We start from the raw sequence: 17,927 nt of genomic DNA, 5'->3' as shown, positions 1-17,927 counted from the left end.
TCTCTTCTTCTCAGGTGATGCCCATCCTTGAGATCCTTTACCACGTGGAGGACAGAAACTCTCATCATGTGTACATGGCCCTTATTATTCTGCTCATCCTCACCGAGGACGATGCCTTCAATCGCTCCATCCACGAGGTGGTGGGTAGACACTAATACACATAGTTGACATTTCAGGGAATTGCCACTGCAACCGTCCATTACTTGCACTGGCTTGGATAATCATTCCTGATGATTTTATGCCTCATTTCTGTCTCTCTCCCTCTCGCAGGTATTGAAGAACATCTCATGGTACACGGAGAGGTCGTTGACGGAGATCTCACTCGGCAGTTTGCTCATCCTTGTCGTCATCCGCACCATCCAATTCAACATGACCCGGACAAGGGTACGTTCGTGCAGTCCAGTCCATCAGTTGTGGACACTTTTATTCTCCCATAGATGAAGATTGATGATTGATTCATGTAAATTTGCCTGTGCACCCTCTCCAGGATAAGTACCTACACACCAACTGTTTGGCTGCACTTGCCAACATGTCGGCCCAGTTTCGTTGTCTCCACCAGTACGCTGCCCAGCGCATCATCAGGTGAGGACAGCCATCCGATCCGTCTTTTTTTTTCCTCCTTGGTTAAAGTCAACTGAACATCTTTGAGTTAAGGTCAAAACACGAAGTTTGTGGATGAAAAACTGATCAACATTGTCCAGAACTTTCTGACATTTTATAGGCTAAACAACTGATCGATTCATCAAAAATCTGAAACCCCTAGATTAATCAAGATGAAAATAGCTGTTAGTTGTGGTCATATTTTCCATGCAACCTTTTCCAGTGCTTGTCTTATTTTATTAGATGTATCTTTTGGAAGAATATTAAAAATGGTTGGAGGTAAAAAGTCAAGTTGTCACACACGGGGTCAGAATGACCATGTCTGTTTTGTCTGTTTGACAGACAAAACAGACATTAATATCTTAATGGTAATACTTAATACTTGCCAATTTTCTCTGTCCTTGACCTAGAGATGGATAATATGGAAAAAATCCTCTGTATATTTGATTAAATATCACAATATGGAGACGTATTTTGATAGAACAAATAGAGGAATTGTTAATGGATTAAATAACCCGACATGAATACTAGTCATATTCCTCTGACAAAATAAATACTTCCTCACAATGATGTTGATGTCGCATGGATAGTACAGACAAATCTTGTCCTCCATCATCGTATCCATCCAACTGTGTACTGAGATGAGTGTGCTTTATATCTGGCTGACAATTTGAGTGAAAAAGCAGAACCTGTGCATTCGAGAGAAAGAAAGCAGGTGCTAAAAGACATGGAGTGTGAAATACAGTCTGCCAAAAATAGACCTATGAGGTGAAGTGAAGTCCATTTTAGTGCAGCGTAGTTTCGTATGCTGAATTCGACAGTATAAGTAGTGTGTAACAAACTAATCTTGTGTGTATTTCAACTCCCATCGAATGACAGTCCTCTACACAGCCTTCATCTGAGTGAGTCAAGCAAAGAGGCCAAAATAGAGACAAGGGTGGAAATTCTAATTCACAAACAAGTACACTCATTCATTTTAATGATTCATATTGAATGAGCACAAAATATTTATCGTTATAGTAACTTGGCCGCAGCAGAAGACACTAATAAATTGAATAATGAGTGAGTGGTGTGCCTGTGCGGAGAAGCACGTTATGTAACATGAGGGAAAAGAGGGAAAAGGTTTTTTTGGCCACTGAGCAGACGGAAGACTTGAGAGGACAAGGTCCAAACCACACTCACACACACACACACACAAACACAGAGTCATTCATGTCTGTTTGTGAACTCCAGCAGCATGGGAAGGACTGTTTCCTTCCTTCCCTGAGGACGTGCACACGTTCACGCACACTCAAGGATCCTCTTATCTGCCCGGCTGTGTCTCCTCTCTCCATATCTGTGGCTCTCTGGTGTTTTGAGTCAGAGAGGAACACTGTCTATGAATGTGAGTCTGTCCTATAAGTGATGTAGAGAATTGACTTCATGTCTGATGATAATGATAATGGTGATGACTATGATGGCCAGGGCTGGGCCAAACTGGCTGGCAGGCTAGATAAATAAAGGGAATTTCCTGCCAGGAATTTCCAAGTGTCTGCAGCCAGGCGGTGCTGAACTCTGTCCCTAATTGACTTGCATAGAGAATCACAGCTGGTGCTGTTTATTTACAGGCTGCAGTGGGTTTGAACTGCCTCCACCACCAACACCACATTTTCTTATTATTTCCTATGAAACCAATAACAATGTTTGTTTACAATAACGTCCTACTTCAAAGTATATACATCTCATTCATATTGTTAGGCCTCATTTAAACAATCCATGAGGCCACGACTAAGAAAAATACCACACAAGTTTGATGTTGGTGTGATGTGGCTGTAGGGTGGATCCGGTTTATCAAGCACAGCAACACGGTACATAAAATAAACATAGCAGAAACGTGACTTTTATTGTTAGCGTGACATCACAGTGGTTAATTTTCTGTCTCCACCGTTTCTGTTCTCCGCATGCAAAGCCTCCACTCACTGATCAGTCTAATGTGTGCAGATTCAACAGCTCACAGTGGGGCTTCAACTAAAAATGTACTTTCATCCTTGATAAATCCTTAAGTTACTATCTCAATGGATTGATTAATTGTTTGGTGGACAAAAATGTCAGCAAATAGCAATAAAAAAAATGTAATAATTTTATAATAGCTTGTTTGGTCTGACTAAGAGTCCAAAACATAGAAATAGGCAGAAGAAATTATTCACATTAGAGAAGCTGGAACCAGTGAAATTTCACTTAAAAATTACGAGACTGAAATTTCAACCTAGTGCAAGGAAGGTTAAAGGTGCCTTTATATAAGAATTGGTCACCTGTTGAATTCATACTCAGAACCGCTAGCAGCCAGCATATCAGCAGAGTTGCTGCAACTTGCTGCTTAACATTGCTGCGATTAGCTATTTAGCTCAGTTAGCCATACAGCTAGCAGCTGCAGCTTTGGAATGGGACTGGCAGGGGCTAGCTGGTTAGGCTGCTAACTTCAGTAGTCGGATGTCATGATGTCAACATTGTGTGTAAATGTTTTGTACATCATTAGTTGTATTGGTCAAAGGTGTAAAATGTCAGTGCAAAAGAAGATAAAGACAAGGAAAACAGATTTTCTGGTGATGGCTTTTATGTCTTCTACTGTAGTGGCTGACAAAGTACACATGGAAAGTAATTTGGTTCATTTTCAGAACATTAGTTCCATGAAAAGCCATTATGTAATCTAAATCCTTTCTTAAAATGTCAGCAGCATTAGCAAAAACATTTTTGAACAGTCCCCTATTCAAGCCTTAAAATGAATGTGTAAAATAAAAGTTATCGCAAACATACAAATGTCCAATGCACATTTCAAAGAAAGGAACAGAGACAGAGAAGGGCACTGTGTGTGTGTGTCCAGATAAAGAGTCCTTTGAGTAGGTCGACACAGAGCAACTTAACATCTTCAGTGTGTCAGGGTGGACCTCGTCTGTCATTACTTCAGCCTTATAACTGATTTTGGGATCAGACCAGCAATGTGGAAATCCTTCTGTGTCGCTGTTTCCTGGGCCTCGTCCGTCACTGCCTTGACATAAATGAGGGATGTGACAGGACATTGAGAGACAGTGCCTTCTTGTGAGCGAACGTCCCAGGTGGAACGCCGTCGGTGGTCTCTCGTTTGAAGTAGGGAAAAACTGACAAGATAGTACAACAGGTCCTCTCGAGTAGTCGTGGCGAACAGGACCTTTGACATTAAGTCTGTAGATAACAAGTAGACCTCCTCAAAGCTGCTCAGATAGCTCCATTCAGCTATCATTTGGCCAATTAGCCCGGATAACGAATGCTGAGAGATTCTGTGTGTGTGTGTGTGTTTCGCGGTGCTGACAGATGGACAGGTGTAGCTCTGAGGAGCTTAGCCGAACTCGGTTCGTGCCTCTGACTTTCCCCCGCTCTTTGCTGTCATTGAGTTTAATTTATTCCACAATTTTCTGTTCCTTGATTGACAAACAAATTAAACATTCATCACCCCTGGGCGCCCAGAAAGACTATTAAAAAGTTGTAATTATAACAGAAGGTCAGGAATAATTAGAATATTTAACACTGCAGTGAATAAGAAATAGCTCTGTAATAATAGATTCGATAGGTGTAATGAAGAGCTCAACAAGATTACATTTTTAAACAACCAAAATACAGTACTACTTTACTACTCTAGTACTCGTATTAGTTTAGTTTAGTTACGGATTTTACTTTAGCGGACATATGATATGCCCATATTTACGGACTCATTTTGGTCGATTGCTGATAATGATTTATGCAATTATTTCTCAGTCTCTCCTCCAGTAGTGAAATTGTCTTATTATCATGCCTTCTCCTATGTTGATGGACCACTGGCAGATGCAGACATTAGGGCTTTTTCCACCAGGACATTTAGCCGTGCAGAATCAAACCGAGCCGTGCCAATTTGCATTCACAAATACCAGTTCCACCATGTCAAGTTGAGCCCGGCTGGACCCTCTCCAGAGTGGAGCAAAAGTTTTTCTGCCCCTTTGCCAACCGTAACGCCTCTTTTTCCCCTCAAACGAGCCTGTGTTGTGATTTTGAGAGTCGTGTCTGTGCAGGAGGCCATAGAGAAAGATGTTTTCAAAAAGTATTTCTGTGTTGAACTTTCTGTAATCTTGTAGCTTTTAACAGATTCTCTTTAGTTTCCTTCATTCGTCCCTGTTTATATTTTCTGACGTTGGCTTTATTTTACTGTTTCATCATTTTTGGGAGTCTCGTTATGAAGCTGCTGGTGGAATGAAACATTTCTTGATTTTGCTGCTTCATTGTAAATGCTTTTACATTACTAAATAACGGCAGACTTTTAAAGTGGAAAATTTCTAGAAAATAAAACGTGTTAATCACAGAATTAGCTGAGCTTTTTTAGCGGCTATACATAGATAGGACGACGTAGAGGAGCGTTTCAGCTGCTCCTTTGACCACTACTCAAGACAAGCGTGTCATCGGTTAATGATACATCTTCACGTTGGTAGTGTCGTTGTAATGGAAATTAAAAACCTGAGGCGGATGTGCTCAGTCCGGACGAGTCAAGTCAGGCCAGCCTATGTGTTTGGACAAGCCCCAGTTCATTACTTTTCAAAATTTACATATTCACTGGGCAAAACAAGAAAACTACTTAGTCAACTGTTGACATCCGGTTTGCATAATTAAAGTGTCATCTTATCAGCATATTGGCAGAAATTTCAGGGTACACTGATATTTCATTTTAAGGCTGTTAACGACTGATAGCAATAACAATGTGCTGATATTATCATGCATACCAGTTTTGGGGTTTTTTTTGTTTTTTTAAATCTAAAACAACTCTAAATCACAGTGAAGTCTTTCAACAGATAACACTCAAAGCTAACCTTTGCAAATCTTGTTAAAAAAGGACTTTTTTCCCCAGTCTCTTGTTGAGTACATCCGCTGTACTGTAGTGTGTGCACGCGTGTGCTTGATGACCCACCCTATTCCAGCCCAAGGTCACCCAAGCATGCTCAAGGACTCTTGATGTATGTCTGTGTCAATCCATCACATGCAGTCATGCCATCGCAACCAGACAACCGTACACACACACACACACACACACATACACACACACACGCACAAACACAAACAATGGGGGTTGAGCAAGTCAGTTAACCAGCGGGTCACGCAGTTGACTGTCGCTAACAGCGGCAGCAAACGCACAAGCCTACAAACACTGGAGCTTTGCGAAGACTAGCTGAGGCTGCGACCTGTTTGAGGCAAATAAAGGCCAGGTCTGAAAAAGACGTCATCACTGTAAATTAAAGCTAAATTAAGCGTAATGTTTAGTATTTTGACACATCATTTCTAGAACCATCTCCTGCCAATTTCATGATTATTGTGTTATTCCAAGAGTAATTATTATTAATTATTCTAACAGCCTCATTTAGAAAGAAACACAGACTGGTTTTTAATGATAATCTGTCTTACATAAAGGCTTCTCTCTGCAGTTAAATCGGGTAAAGGCCACTATTTGAGTATGTACAGCATATTAATTACTGGTCGGCATGACGATATGTATTTGGGTTTTCTGGTTTTCATAGAAGTGTATCATTCATCTGTCATTTCCCCTCTCTGTGTCTGTCTTGCAGTTTATTTGCTTTGCTTTCCAAAAAGCACAACAAGGTTCTGGAGCAGGCAACACAGTCTCTGAGAGGCAGACAGGGAGACAGCACAGCCCTGCCCGACTATGTGAGTAACACTCTCTCTCTCACACACTCTTTCTCCCTCTGTCTGCACACAGTTTAGTTTAGATTAGTAGTTGCTCAATTATGTCTACTTGGATAAGGTGCAAGAGTTGACATCAGTGTTTGTTCCAGTTTTTTTGACAGTGTGGTTGCATTTGTCACTTGAAGTAGTAAGAATTTTGACCTTTGCAAATACAGGTTACTGTCAAATATTCTGTAATTTTTTTTCCTTCAGTTAGTAATGAATCAGTTGTGACAATAACCCAACACATTTTCTTGAAGAAATAGTCATGGTTTGGGGAGAATTCTCTCTGAGAGTTGGATTACCAAAGATGGATAATTCTCTCTTTTCAGTAAGTTGAGTTTCAAGGCACTGACAGGTGGATTTTGTTACCTTTGGACAGAGTGTGGCTAGCTGTTTCCCTCTGTTTCCAGTTACTATGCTAAGCTGTGCTAAGCAGCTGCTGGCCAAAGCTTCATGTTTAGCATACAGACATGATAGTTGTACTGATCTTCTCACCTAAGGTAATCTTAAAAGCGAATGTGTGGAAATTCTCACTAGAATCCTTCAGGAAGAAATCCACAGTCCAGCAGCTTGAGACAACTTCAGCAATCCGCCCACAGGCTTTTGTGGGCAACCAAGAGAGACGGGATGGTCTAATTTTAGTTAATAATACATGTGAATTGCTGTAAATTATTACAAAGAGCCCCTTGAACTATTTTATAATGGTTTGAAAAACAAGCTGACATCACAGCATTTAGGTTCAAAGCTTTTACTGTGAAAATATTTTGCAGTTTTATCACAAATCACTTAAATGTATAATTCATCATCTAAATTATAATCAACACATTCTCAGTTCGTCAGCCAATATATCTCTCCGCTGCTATGTCAGCATTATTTGATTTACCACAGTTATATGCAGATGCACTTGGTTTGGTCTTCCATGCAGCATCTCCTCCATCATGGATTTTGAAATGTTTTTTGATGTCTCACTGTAATTGTCGCTCCTGGCACCAATTACATCAGCCAGTTAAGGTACCTCACTAGGATTCGTTGTGAGGCTGCGGCGCACAGTTTGATGCTGTTTTTCTACATTTTCATCCCCTGGAAAGCATCACGCCGCTCTGTCTACTCCGGTCCTTTGTCTTCTTCTCATTACTCCTCCAGCCCACGTCTCGCACATTTTATTTGTACTGAAATGGAGTCTCGACTTGTAGAATGATATTTGATGAAAGTATCAAGCGTTTTTTTTTTTTAAATTTATTATGAACAGCGGTACCAAAGTAATTTAGAAATTTCTCAAACATCGGCGTTAATCTGAAATTGAAATCTTAACGGCGCCGCAGCTTTCAGTAACTCGCAGAGCTTAAACCAATAAATTAATCAGGACGTCATCCAAATGCAATCAAATATCTGCGGGTCCTTACTCACAGCCATACCTGACCAATGGCTGTGATTATTGACGTGCATGATGGTCTGTATTTGTGTTCAGGGACCTCTGCCCTCAGGTTTGTCTGCACACGTCTCAGTCTGGCTGTCTCATTAGATTTGCATGGTCCCTAGATAAGTGTGTGTATATGCGCGTAAACATATTTGTGTGTGTGTGTGTGTGTTTGGGGGCTGGAGATGTATCTGGGGGTCCTCGCAGATGCCCTTAGGTGTTGAGGGGAAACGTGACAGTATTTGAGCGCTCCTTCAACCGTGTGGCGACTGTCTAATGAGGCCTCTTACAAACACACACACGAGCAGAAACGCACTCGTAAAAATGTATATAAAATGCAATTATCCATCTTTGTTTTGATCCTTCCTTCCTTCTGGGCTTATTTTAATGTGTTGTTTTATTTACAAACATGCATAAATGGCCCCTACATACATGACTGAAACAGGAGAAGAAAAACATGAAGACGGATTACTTTGTCATGATTGAATCTTCCGTTAAAAATAGGAGAGCACTCAGAGTAAATATAATTATATTAAAAACAGTAATAAGATAAGTACGTGCACACACACTTACAGGTCAAAGTTTAAGGTGCGCTCAGCGACAGCGCTCCCGCTTTTGGTAGAGTTTCAGTGTGTTGCTCAAGGGCAGGAGGCAGATTTCCAGTGTGATTAGTTCATGGGAATTATACAACAAGGCATTTTTCCTAGAATAGTGTCTGACATCCCGTCTGGGTCAGAGACGTTTAAGACAGAGCTGGTCAACTTTTGTGATACCGCTGTTATCCTTGAGCGCAGACTATACTAACTCAATGTGACGTTGGTTCCCATGTCTACAAAGCATCCTGTGGCCATCATTCACAGCTGGAAGTCAACTTTTCGCTTTATTGTCAACTGTGGATTAAAAGGAACATGTTGGATTGTTTAGCCTTTGAGCATGAGCACGTGTACACCCACTCAGAGATATAAATTCCGTCTTTACGAGAGCAGAGGTTGATGTGAGATCGCACAAAAGTGTACATTCTGTTTCTCCACACATTTCTGGCTGTTAATCTCGTGTTGTCTTTTGTTAATCACACTAATTGTCCTCACCTTGTTAGCCTATGTGAAAATATCCTCAGATCTTCCTCTGTTTGTTTGTTTGTTTGTTTGTTTTTTATTAGCCAGGCTAGTGGTGTGGTTTGTGGAGGGAAGTGTTGGTCGGTTGGTCGATCCACCAACATCAAGAGGATGAATCTTTACGACTTCCTCTAATGTCACCATGAGGTTGACACATGTGGTCAAGACCAAAATGTCTCGACAAGCTCGCATCGCAGGGAGTGCAATGTCAAGTGAGGCAGACTCGGCCATTTTATAATATGCATTTTTACATAGCACAGGTGTGTCGGGCAAGTGGCTAAGCTAAAAACAAGGCTTACTTCTCCAAATATCTGGCTCATATTTGAATATTTAGAGATCAGAGATGCAAATATAAACAGCTAGTTGTTCATTTAACACAACTGTGAATACGAAAGACGGGTACTGAACTGTAGTTATAGCAAAACGGTATCTGCCAGCTGACCAGCCATTAATTTGTATCCTCTGGCATCGGTATGAATCTTGAACTGAAATTTACATAAAACCTCATGCACAGCGTTTCTTAGCTGCCTACTTATGATGAACTTTGGAAAAAGGCCGCCGTCTCATCGCGTCAACTCCTTTTGTTTACTCCTCTCCTCCTTCATTAGGAGTGTTATAACTGAAAACAGCCTGCTCTGGTGTTATTCCCAACAATCCCTCCACTTAACTTGGGACAGGAGGAGGTTTAGGGAACTATAGGGAGAGATAAAGAAGAACAAGAGAAAGAGGAGAAACAAGCAGGAGGAGGATAGGAGAGGAGAGGAGAGGAGATGAGGGAGGGAGGGAGAGGTTTGGAGAGAGAGAGGGTGGGTTTTGTGATGGGCATCTGGAAACAATGTAATTTGGCTGAGTCTGGCTCTGGAGAGAGAACTAATGTTTGTTTAATGTGGGATTGTCCTGGACATGTAATTGCTCTCTTTACGAGGGAGAGACTGAGAGGAGGATATGAAAAAAAAAAAAAAAAGTGCTCTAAACTGTGGGTTAAAGCTGGGTGCGTACTGCTTATGTGTTAACATCTCTGTCTTTTTCTCCGTCCCTCTTGATGTCTGCTTCACGCAGAACACCCCCACCACCACCACCACCCCCAATCCTCGTATGTGTTTGTGCTGCTGTGTCTGGTTAGTGTCAGGGAAGAAAGAGTGAAGGGCTAGGGCCTCTGGAGCCCTCAGGGGACAGCTAGAGGCTCCCAGTCCAAGCAGTTCAGCTCTCCAGGGCCCCCCTCCCGTGGTCGTCTCCGCAGCCTCTGCACCTCTGATTGCAGATTTTTTTTCGTACCCTTTGAGAAATGTGCAGTGACATGCATGCAGTATGTGCTCGTGCACACACAAACAAACATAAAAAAAAAAGGAGGAAGTGCGTGCTGTGTTGCAGCCGATTGCGTTGTGTGTCACTGTTTATGCTCCGAGCCAGCGGTAGTGGTAATGTTACTTAGTCTGTTTACTGTTGCACATTTCTGGGAAGAGACTACAAGCGCGCACACACAGAGACGCAGAGCCAGAAGCATGTTGGACCACCCTGTCTATGTGTTTATGTGCACTGGTTGAGTCACAATCTGTGATCTCTTTTTAATAGCCGGCGTAGACACATGCATTGGCTTTGTAGCACCATTTCTCTTGTTTAGGGAAAAAGCAGAGCCCCAGGATACATAAACAGACAATAAACATTATGCCTTCTGTTTATTATCAGGCCTTCCAGGAATTTGCCACTTTCTTATTAGGCTACAAAAGAGTTTTGCAAAATCCTCAGTTTTCAATTAATGCTACGATAGCTCATAAGTTATTACTGCGCGGTCTCTGAAGTGTACGTACGTGATCAGATAATTCCAGGCAGCAGCACTTGTTTGGCTTTTTGGTATTTCAAGTGGTGCTCGTGTTTGTGATGAACATGATTATTTAGCTCATTTGAATTGGCCCACAGTTTTTCATTGCCTTGGGAGTGTTTGACATTGGCAGCTGATGACTCAAACATACCCTGCTAACAAATGAAAGATCCCATGCAGAGCTAGATTAAGGGATAAAACGGATGCAAATTTAAAGCCATTTCTTTTATTCATAGTCGGCTGGTTTAATGATTGATTACTGGTTGATCATTAATAATATACGGAACATGTTGGAAGTTTTTCCAGTTAAAAAAAAAAACAGTTTCATCCACAGACATGATGTCATTTTAATAGCAGAGCTCCCATCTGACGCTATTCAACAACTGGCCCAATGAAATCCAACCCATGTTAAGGCTACTAAATGGCTAGAATGAAATAATAACAGTTTTTTTTTATGTTTGTGTAGAATGTCATGTTGGTTCAGCAAAAATTTGTCTGTGAATAAATACATTCTAATACATTTAGGTTGTAACAAGATACTCTGACGAAATATCAGCCTCAAAACTCCAGTGTTGGTCAGGCTATGGTCACTTGCACTTGAAAGTCCTACCATTCAGCATTTGAAAGCAGTATAATAACATTTGATTAATGATTTATCAAACACCGTAATTTAATTGTAAGAAAATTTGGTACAAGGACATTTGTTAGGGTTTATTAATATATACAGTAATGGTAAACATTTTTAATAAACCCTTAAAAAACATAAATTTCAATATATTGTTGTTTATTCACCAGCCTCCACTAAGGGTCCCTGCAGGAGGAGTTATTGTCCTTGACAAATACAAACTATGTTTGTATGTTCATATACTGCATATAAATGCTTGGGGGAGTGAATGAGGAATGAATTGTGGCCCTTGCTGGAAATGTATTCATCTCAAATAAATTCTCACTTCCACCCCACTTTTCCCTATACTTTTCCATCCTCTCCTGATCTTTCTCACCTATACATATTTTACAATGACTATGTTCACTGTAGCCTGCACATGGCTCAATCACAAATGGGAATTTCGTGTAGTTTCAACTCAAACTTTTCCGTCTCCGAGATTGTAAAATATGGCGGTTTCGTCGCCTGGCCTTCTGCTGACTTTCCTGTTGTGTCCATTTCATTTAATTCCATGGTGCTGGTGGAGACGGTGTCTGCCTTCCTACATGGTTTATCTGAAAGTAGGAACTGATTGATTGAAATGTGAATAACATTATCCTGTCACGTTTCTTGTAGTCTATTGATGTAGAACCAATCACCCCACAAGACTGATGTATATTATCACACCGCTTTTCCCCGAAATCAGAGGTTACAGAGCACACCCGACACAGGGCTTCATGTCATTTCATGTGAAAATACCCAGAGGGGGAAGATGGGGAAATGAGGAGCATAAAAAGCACTTTTACATTTTACTCGGTTTCATATGATGTCAAACCTTGAACTTTTTTGCCTTGAAGATTTTGGCTCATGTTCCGGAGATAGTTTGTCAAATAATATAGTGAGAAGCGGCCTGCCAAACTAGCGTTGTACGCACTCGTTTATATCAGCACATCAAAATCACATATCCAGTATATTTTATTTTATTTCAACATTTTAAGCATCCACAACTACTGAAGTACAGCTTCAGTTTTCAACAAAGCCATTCTTCCTTTTCTGCAGGAAATAATGTTCCATTCACTTGTCACTGTTTCTCCGGCTTTCATCAGATATACCTCGCTGTTTCTAAGGCTGTGACCACGCAGACATTTGTGCTGTGTTAAGAAAAAAAAGCAGGCCCCTTTCCACAGACAAACTGCCATGCTGCCGTGCTTTTCCCACCAGGCGCCGGTTCTTACGGACTTTGCCCAAAACTGGTGCACAACATAGGGCTGGGATCTCTGCTGGACATCGAAATTGCCATAAATTGCGTGAATGACAGCGGAGTTTAAATGTACAAAAGATGCTAGGGTAGACAACAATGTGGGAGACTTCTATGATGCTTTATCGATGTTGGATTAGTGACTCATACTCAAGCCTGATGTTTTGTATTTTTTTTTTGTTCCTGACCGAAAAGACCTGATCAGGAAGCAAACGTTGGTGACATTGTTTGCCGATGTTTGAATGTGATGTGAAGCTTTACAAAGTAACCTCGTAGACCGATGCCACTCGTTATGTAGTTCATCATGTCGAGTATGTCTCCTTGTGTTCCTCTCATTAAGTCAGTATCCTGCTGGGAACTGACTTACTCACTGACCCCCCCCCCCCCCCTCCCTTTTCGTCTCTTCTGTCCTCACCTGTGCAGTGAAGATGACGCACAGCCTGGTTGTTACTTGTTAGCCCGTCTCTCTGTATATCTGTCAGCCTCTCATCCTCTCTCTGTGTTTATGCTCGGGCAGTAGGAGTGCCACCCCTGCAGGCAGCAGGTGCTCTAGGGTCCTAATGATTGTCTGCTTCCAAATGGTAATTAGGGCAGCCCCGCTGCGCTCTGGTCCTCTCCTGATCGAGGCGCTGCACAACAAAGCACAGCTAGCAGCGGATCAATTAGCGCTGCCCACCTATCTGCCAGAGTGCAGTTGCAGCTGTTGGCGTCATAGTTTTTGTCATCGTTGCTCGCATCATCGCCGACATCACTGCTGTTCATATCCCCCCCAAGCCCCCCTGCTGTTAGTGCTTAAGTAGGCTCCAAGAGGTAGTGCGCTTGTTATACTTATAATAAGGTGTCTGTCTGCAAATGTGCCGGACTTCCCCTGCACACAGACAGTGATGCAGTCTTTCCTAAACAGACTAAACCAGACTATATTGTTGGTGTTGGTGCTGTAGTTCTGGGGGCAAACACTGTCTTTCGCCTCATTCTGTGTGTGACTGTGTGCTCAACAAAGGATGTTTTGTGAGGCTATGGGGTAATAAGAGGCTGACCTGGGCACAATGCTCCACAAAATGGTGTGATTATGACATGGCCGTGGTACCATAATGCAGGTCAGACAATGACCCATTTAAAAAAAATTCCCAAAAGACATGGTAGGCTGCTGCTGCTGCTCAGCCGGTCCGACCCTCTTTGGCTGTCCACGTGGTGTGTTCTTCTTCTCTTATTTCTTATTTAAACCTTCCCTCTTTCCCCCTTTGTTGCTAGGGCTCAAAATGCTAATACTCCTTCTATTTTCATTGCATATTTTTCACACTCTGACATTGAAAAGCCAGATCAAGCTGTCTCTGAGGCGTGGATTTTGCCTCTTTTTTTTCTGTGTATCCCTCTGTTTATCTCCATGCCCTTGCTTTTGTCAGTGCTCTTTCTTAGTATGTCTGGTTTGTCTGCCCTGCAACAGCCTGCAGTGAGCGGAGGGGGCCGGCCAGGGAATCACTAAGCTATTGGTTTAATGATGCCAGCTCTTACTTTACAGGGATTTACATGTCTGTGGCTCTAAACACCCTGTCCACACGCACAAACACTGCATAAAAACATGCACGATAGGCCGGCTAGACGCACAAACACATACAGAAGCGGCACTGTCCTTCCCAGTCACTGATTGCATCTGTAAACTATAATTTTCCTAGTCAGACGGATAGCAAAGGTCAAACATACCTGCAGACATAACACATTTGTGCCCAGCGTGTTGAAGTATTAGCAGCGCACAAGCACACACACACAAACACACACACACACACACACACACACACACACACCCAGGCTTCCTGTAAGGTTTGTGTAAATGGCGAAACAAGTAAAATGGGGGTCGGATCGTTGAGACTAATGATATAGCTTATGTCTGAGGCCTGTGTTTTCCTGGGCGGAGAAAAGACATTGAATCGTGGCGTGATCGGCTGTGACTAAATGACAATGCAGGAGGTTGGAAAATAGCACAAAAGAGGAGGGGAGGGAAGGAAAAAACGAGGAAGGGGAGCGAGAGAGAAAAAGAAAAGGCTGTAACGGTTTCATGGCGTCATACAAACACATGTCAGGTGTTTAGTGGTGGTCTAGCGGATGCATTTTTGGGGGGAAAAACAAGTGCAAAAGAGGTGGGAGGCTGCAGAGGAGGAGCCAATATATTTAAATCCTGTCTGGGTTTCAAGTAGACCATGGACCTCTTAATCTCATCCACTTGACAAACATACACACAGGGCCAGGCAGACGTCTAGCTAGCCTATTTTCATGTGACCTGAATTCCCTAGTGTGGCATTTTTTCCCTGCCAGGCTAATCTCATTAAGCTGGGCGCAGTGCTAGAGAACAAACACACCAGTAGGCATCCCTCACTCCTACTCTTGCCTTCCTCTCCTCCTTTTTTCGTCGCATTCACTTTCTCCATCAATAAACCCCCCCCCCCGCCTCTTCTCTCCTCCTTCCATTTTTTCGCCGCTGTCTTCCTTCCTCTGCCTCCTACTCAGCTGTCGCCCATATCTGTCCCTGCTTTCCGTCTAATTATGGCCTGCCACAGAAGAGCAGAGTCGAGCAGGTCTAGCCAGGCAGTGGAGTCGAGCCCCGAGAGCCACCTCTGCTTCCAGACGCACAATCAATCCTCATTATAGCCGGCTCTCCTGCCTTCTACTTCCTGCCTCAGATCTGCCTGTTAAAGCTCCACAGTGGCGCACACCTTCGGCCGCTAAATCAATGTAATGCATTATGGCAACTGATTCATGGTCAGCCCGCACCACAATGCAGTTATTCACAATCATCCTAATCCATCTGCCCACTTTCAGGCTGTGTGTTCATGTGCTTATGTGTGGCTCTGCAAAAAAAAAGGCCACACAGCAAGCAAAGTTATTTATAAGATAAGGACTTGTTCCCGAAGCAGGGCAGCGAAGATGGAATATGAAATGCTACCACATGCAGTTCTCTTACAGATGGTTAGCCCAGATTGGAAGAGGAATCTCAGCTTCCAATCAGCTTGCCGTAGCAGCTTCGCTGAGCTGCTGTTTTGAGTCTGGTTTTAGCTGGTATTAGGAAATTCTTGGTCAAAACAGGTCATCATCAGAACAATGATGTTCGTCATCAAAATTAACCCTCCCCCGATAAGGAATGTTCGTTATTACCCTCTCTACTGCAGAGGAACCCCGTGTTTTTATAATAAAGCTCCACTGATTTATACATCCATACATTAAAGATTAAACGGGCTTGCTCAGCACCTTATTCTAATGTATTTTACAGGAATTTCAATACTTTCAGGGGAATACACTTTTCTCATTTTCAAGCCTGAAACGAGTCAGGATGTAACCCCCAGAGGAAGTTGCTGATGAGCACTGTCTAAGGCGAGGCTTCCTGTAAAGAAAAGATGGGGATTGAAGCTTTTCGGACCAACTGGCTGAACCGCTCAATTCAGCTTTTAAAGATTTATCTCTCACACAATCCGACAGCTGTTCCGATGATGCGGTCGTGCAGTTTTTCTTATATTTCCAGAGTTGGAAAGTGTCCCAGTGTTATCTTTTTAATGTCCCACTCCATGATTGGTATTCCCTCCCTCCCCTAAGCTGCTGTCACAACACGATCGATAGTACATAGTCTGTCACACTGTCATGGCTTACCGGAACACTGGATAGAACAGAGCCTTCATTAATATTATTAGTAACACCTTTGCTTTTCCTATAACGCCATGGTGTTGTATGCTGATGTGATATGTAATGCCCGCTGATGACGTTCATTCTGATGAAATATTTTTTATTATTTATTTCTTAATAGGTTAAAGCATGAAAATGTAAATTGCGTGAGGAATAGAGTTGAATGTTTAGTCTCATACTCAGGTCGACAAATACTGATGTTTTGGGTTCGCATCCAACCTGAGCTGCCACCGAAAAGTATCAGTATTTGATGATTTTGGGATAAGACTAAAGAATCAACTATCTTTCTCCTGGAAGTTACATTTTATTGTTTTAAGTGACTTGCAGTGGAAGTGCTCGTGCAGAGTTTTTAGATGTATCATCCAGTGTGTTGTGTTGGCTGATGATAGGATTGGGTATCCAGCATTTTTCAGATCATCTGAATCAGTGGTTACCTCATCTGTTCAAGTTGAAGATCTTGTCTGATTGGCAGTAAGGTAATTTGAAATGCACTGCATTTGTTGTCTATTACAATCTGATTGGTTACACTTCAAGAGAAAGAGACAGTGAACACTGAATAATCTAAACCTGCAAAGTAACTAGTGACTGAACTATCAAATAAATTGGGTAGGAGTATAAAGAGGCGGAAAATGGAAATACTGATGTACAGGGACCTCACAATTGTACGTTAGGTGCATTCCTTTTTGAATTGGGAGCTCAGAAATCTCAACTACCTTGTGTGGGATATCAACAGGAAGTCTGATTTGTGAGCCTGACCTCAAAATCCAAGATTGGATTGGATTGGCTGCTCTGCTTATTAACAGCTTTTTTAATTAGTCTTGCACACAGTACTGTCCGACTTGTATCTGTAGACAAGTTGCTTCCAAATATAATGTTATATGCTCTAATCAACTGGTATTGCTAACAATGGCAAACAATGGCGAACCTGGCTAGACCTGGCATCCTGACTTGTTGTATTGGAATGCGGACAACTCTGAGATGTTGGATGTCAGTGGAGCACACCATTACTCGTTTCCATAATCAGTTAGTCTATATTTTGATACGGAAAAAAAAAACATACTGCTCAATCCCATATTGTTTTTCAAGGTTTGTTGTAACATAGATACAATGAAGAATGTAAATCTACGTAAATGAATTACAGATGTATTCTTCGACGCTAGAATGTCCAAGAACAAGTCAAAAAAAGTCAAACGTTTCCGTAAAATCAAAATGGATTTCAGTTTATACATATTGGAATCACTTTTACTGACAGGCATCCATCTTTTCACTGTGACTAGGCCATTCTATTTCTGCTAACCACACACCCACAGGATCAGCGCTGAAACAGGTTAGAGAGTTTTCCCGTGTATGTTTACAGTGTGGTCATTCTACCACTGGACTTAGTTACTTATTTCATTAGTCCACCATCGCATTAAGCTAAGCCGCTTTGAATGTTCTTGACTCCCGCGTTCTCTTAGTCTGCATTCTTGTCTCAGCTTCTCCTTAGCGGTTGTCTGTCTTTTCGCTCTGTTCTGCCCAACTTACAGTAGATACAGTGTTCTCACAGCACACACATTTTTTTCTCAAGGGAAAATGAGCGTCTATGCAGCTAATGGCATGATTTTTCAGGTACCCTTATGTGAGACAAAATTGTAAGCCAGTCAGTTTTTGTTTTGCTTTCCGGCAAATGAAAACCATTACACGGTGCT

At 42.0% G+C, this 17,927-nt stretch overlaps 1 protein-coding gene across 1 annotated transcript in view; it reads left to right on the top strand.

Moving 5' to 3' along the window:
- Window positions 1-17,927, top strand: part of dym (dymeclin) — a 54,512-nt gene that overhangs the window by 20,751 nt on the left and 15,834 nt on the right. Inside the window, exons 11-14 of the mRNA XM_037117710.1 lie at window positions 15-140; window positions 271-384; window positions 488-582; window positions 6,198-6,297. Coding sequence (XP_036973605.1) covers window positions 15-140; window positions 271-384; window positions 488-582; window positions 6,198-6,297 — 435 coding nt within the window. The remainder of the gene's footprint in view (window positions 1-14; window positions 141-270; window positions 385-487; window positions 583-6,197; window positions 6,298-17,927) is intronic.

The sequence above is a fragment of the Acanthopagrus latus genome, chromosome 12 (assembly GCF_904848185.1).
Source record: "Acanthopagrus latus isolate v.2019 chromosome 12, fAcaLat1.1, whole genome shotgun sequence".
NCBI classification, from domain to species: domain Eukaryota; kingdom Metazoa; phylum Chordata; class Actinopteri; order Spariformes; family Sparidae; genus Acanthopagrus; species Acanthopagrus latus.
Note: the sequence above shows the minus strand (reverse complement) of the source record. Positions and strands in the feature narration are given on the sequence as shown.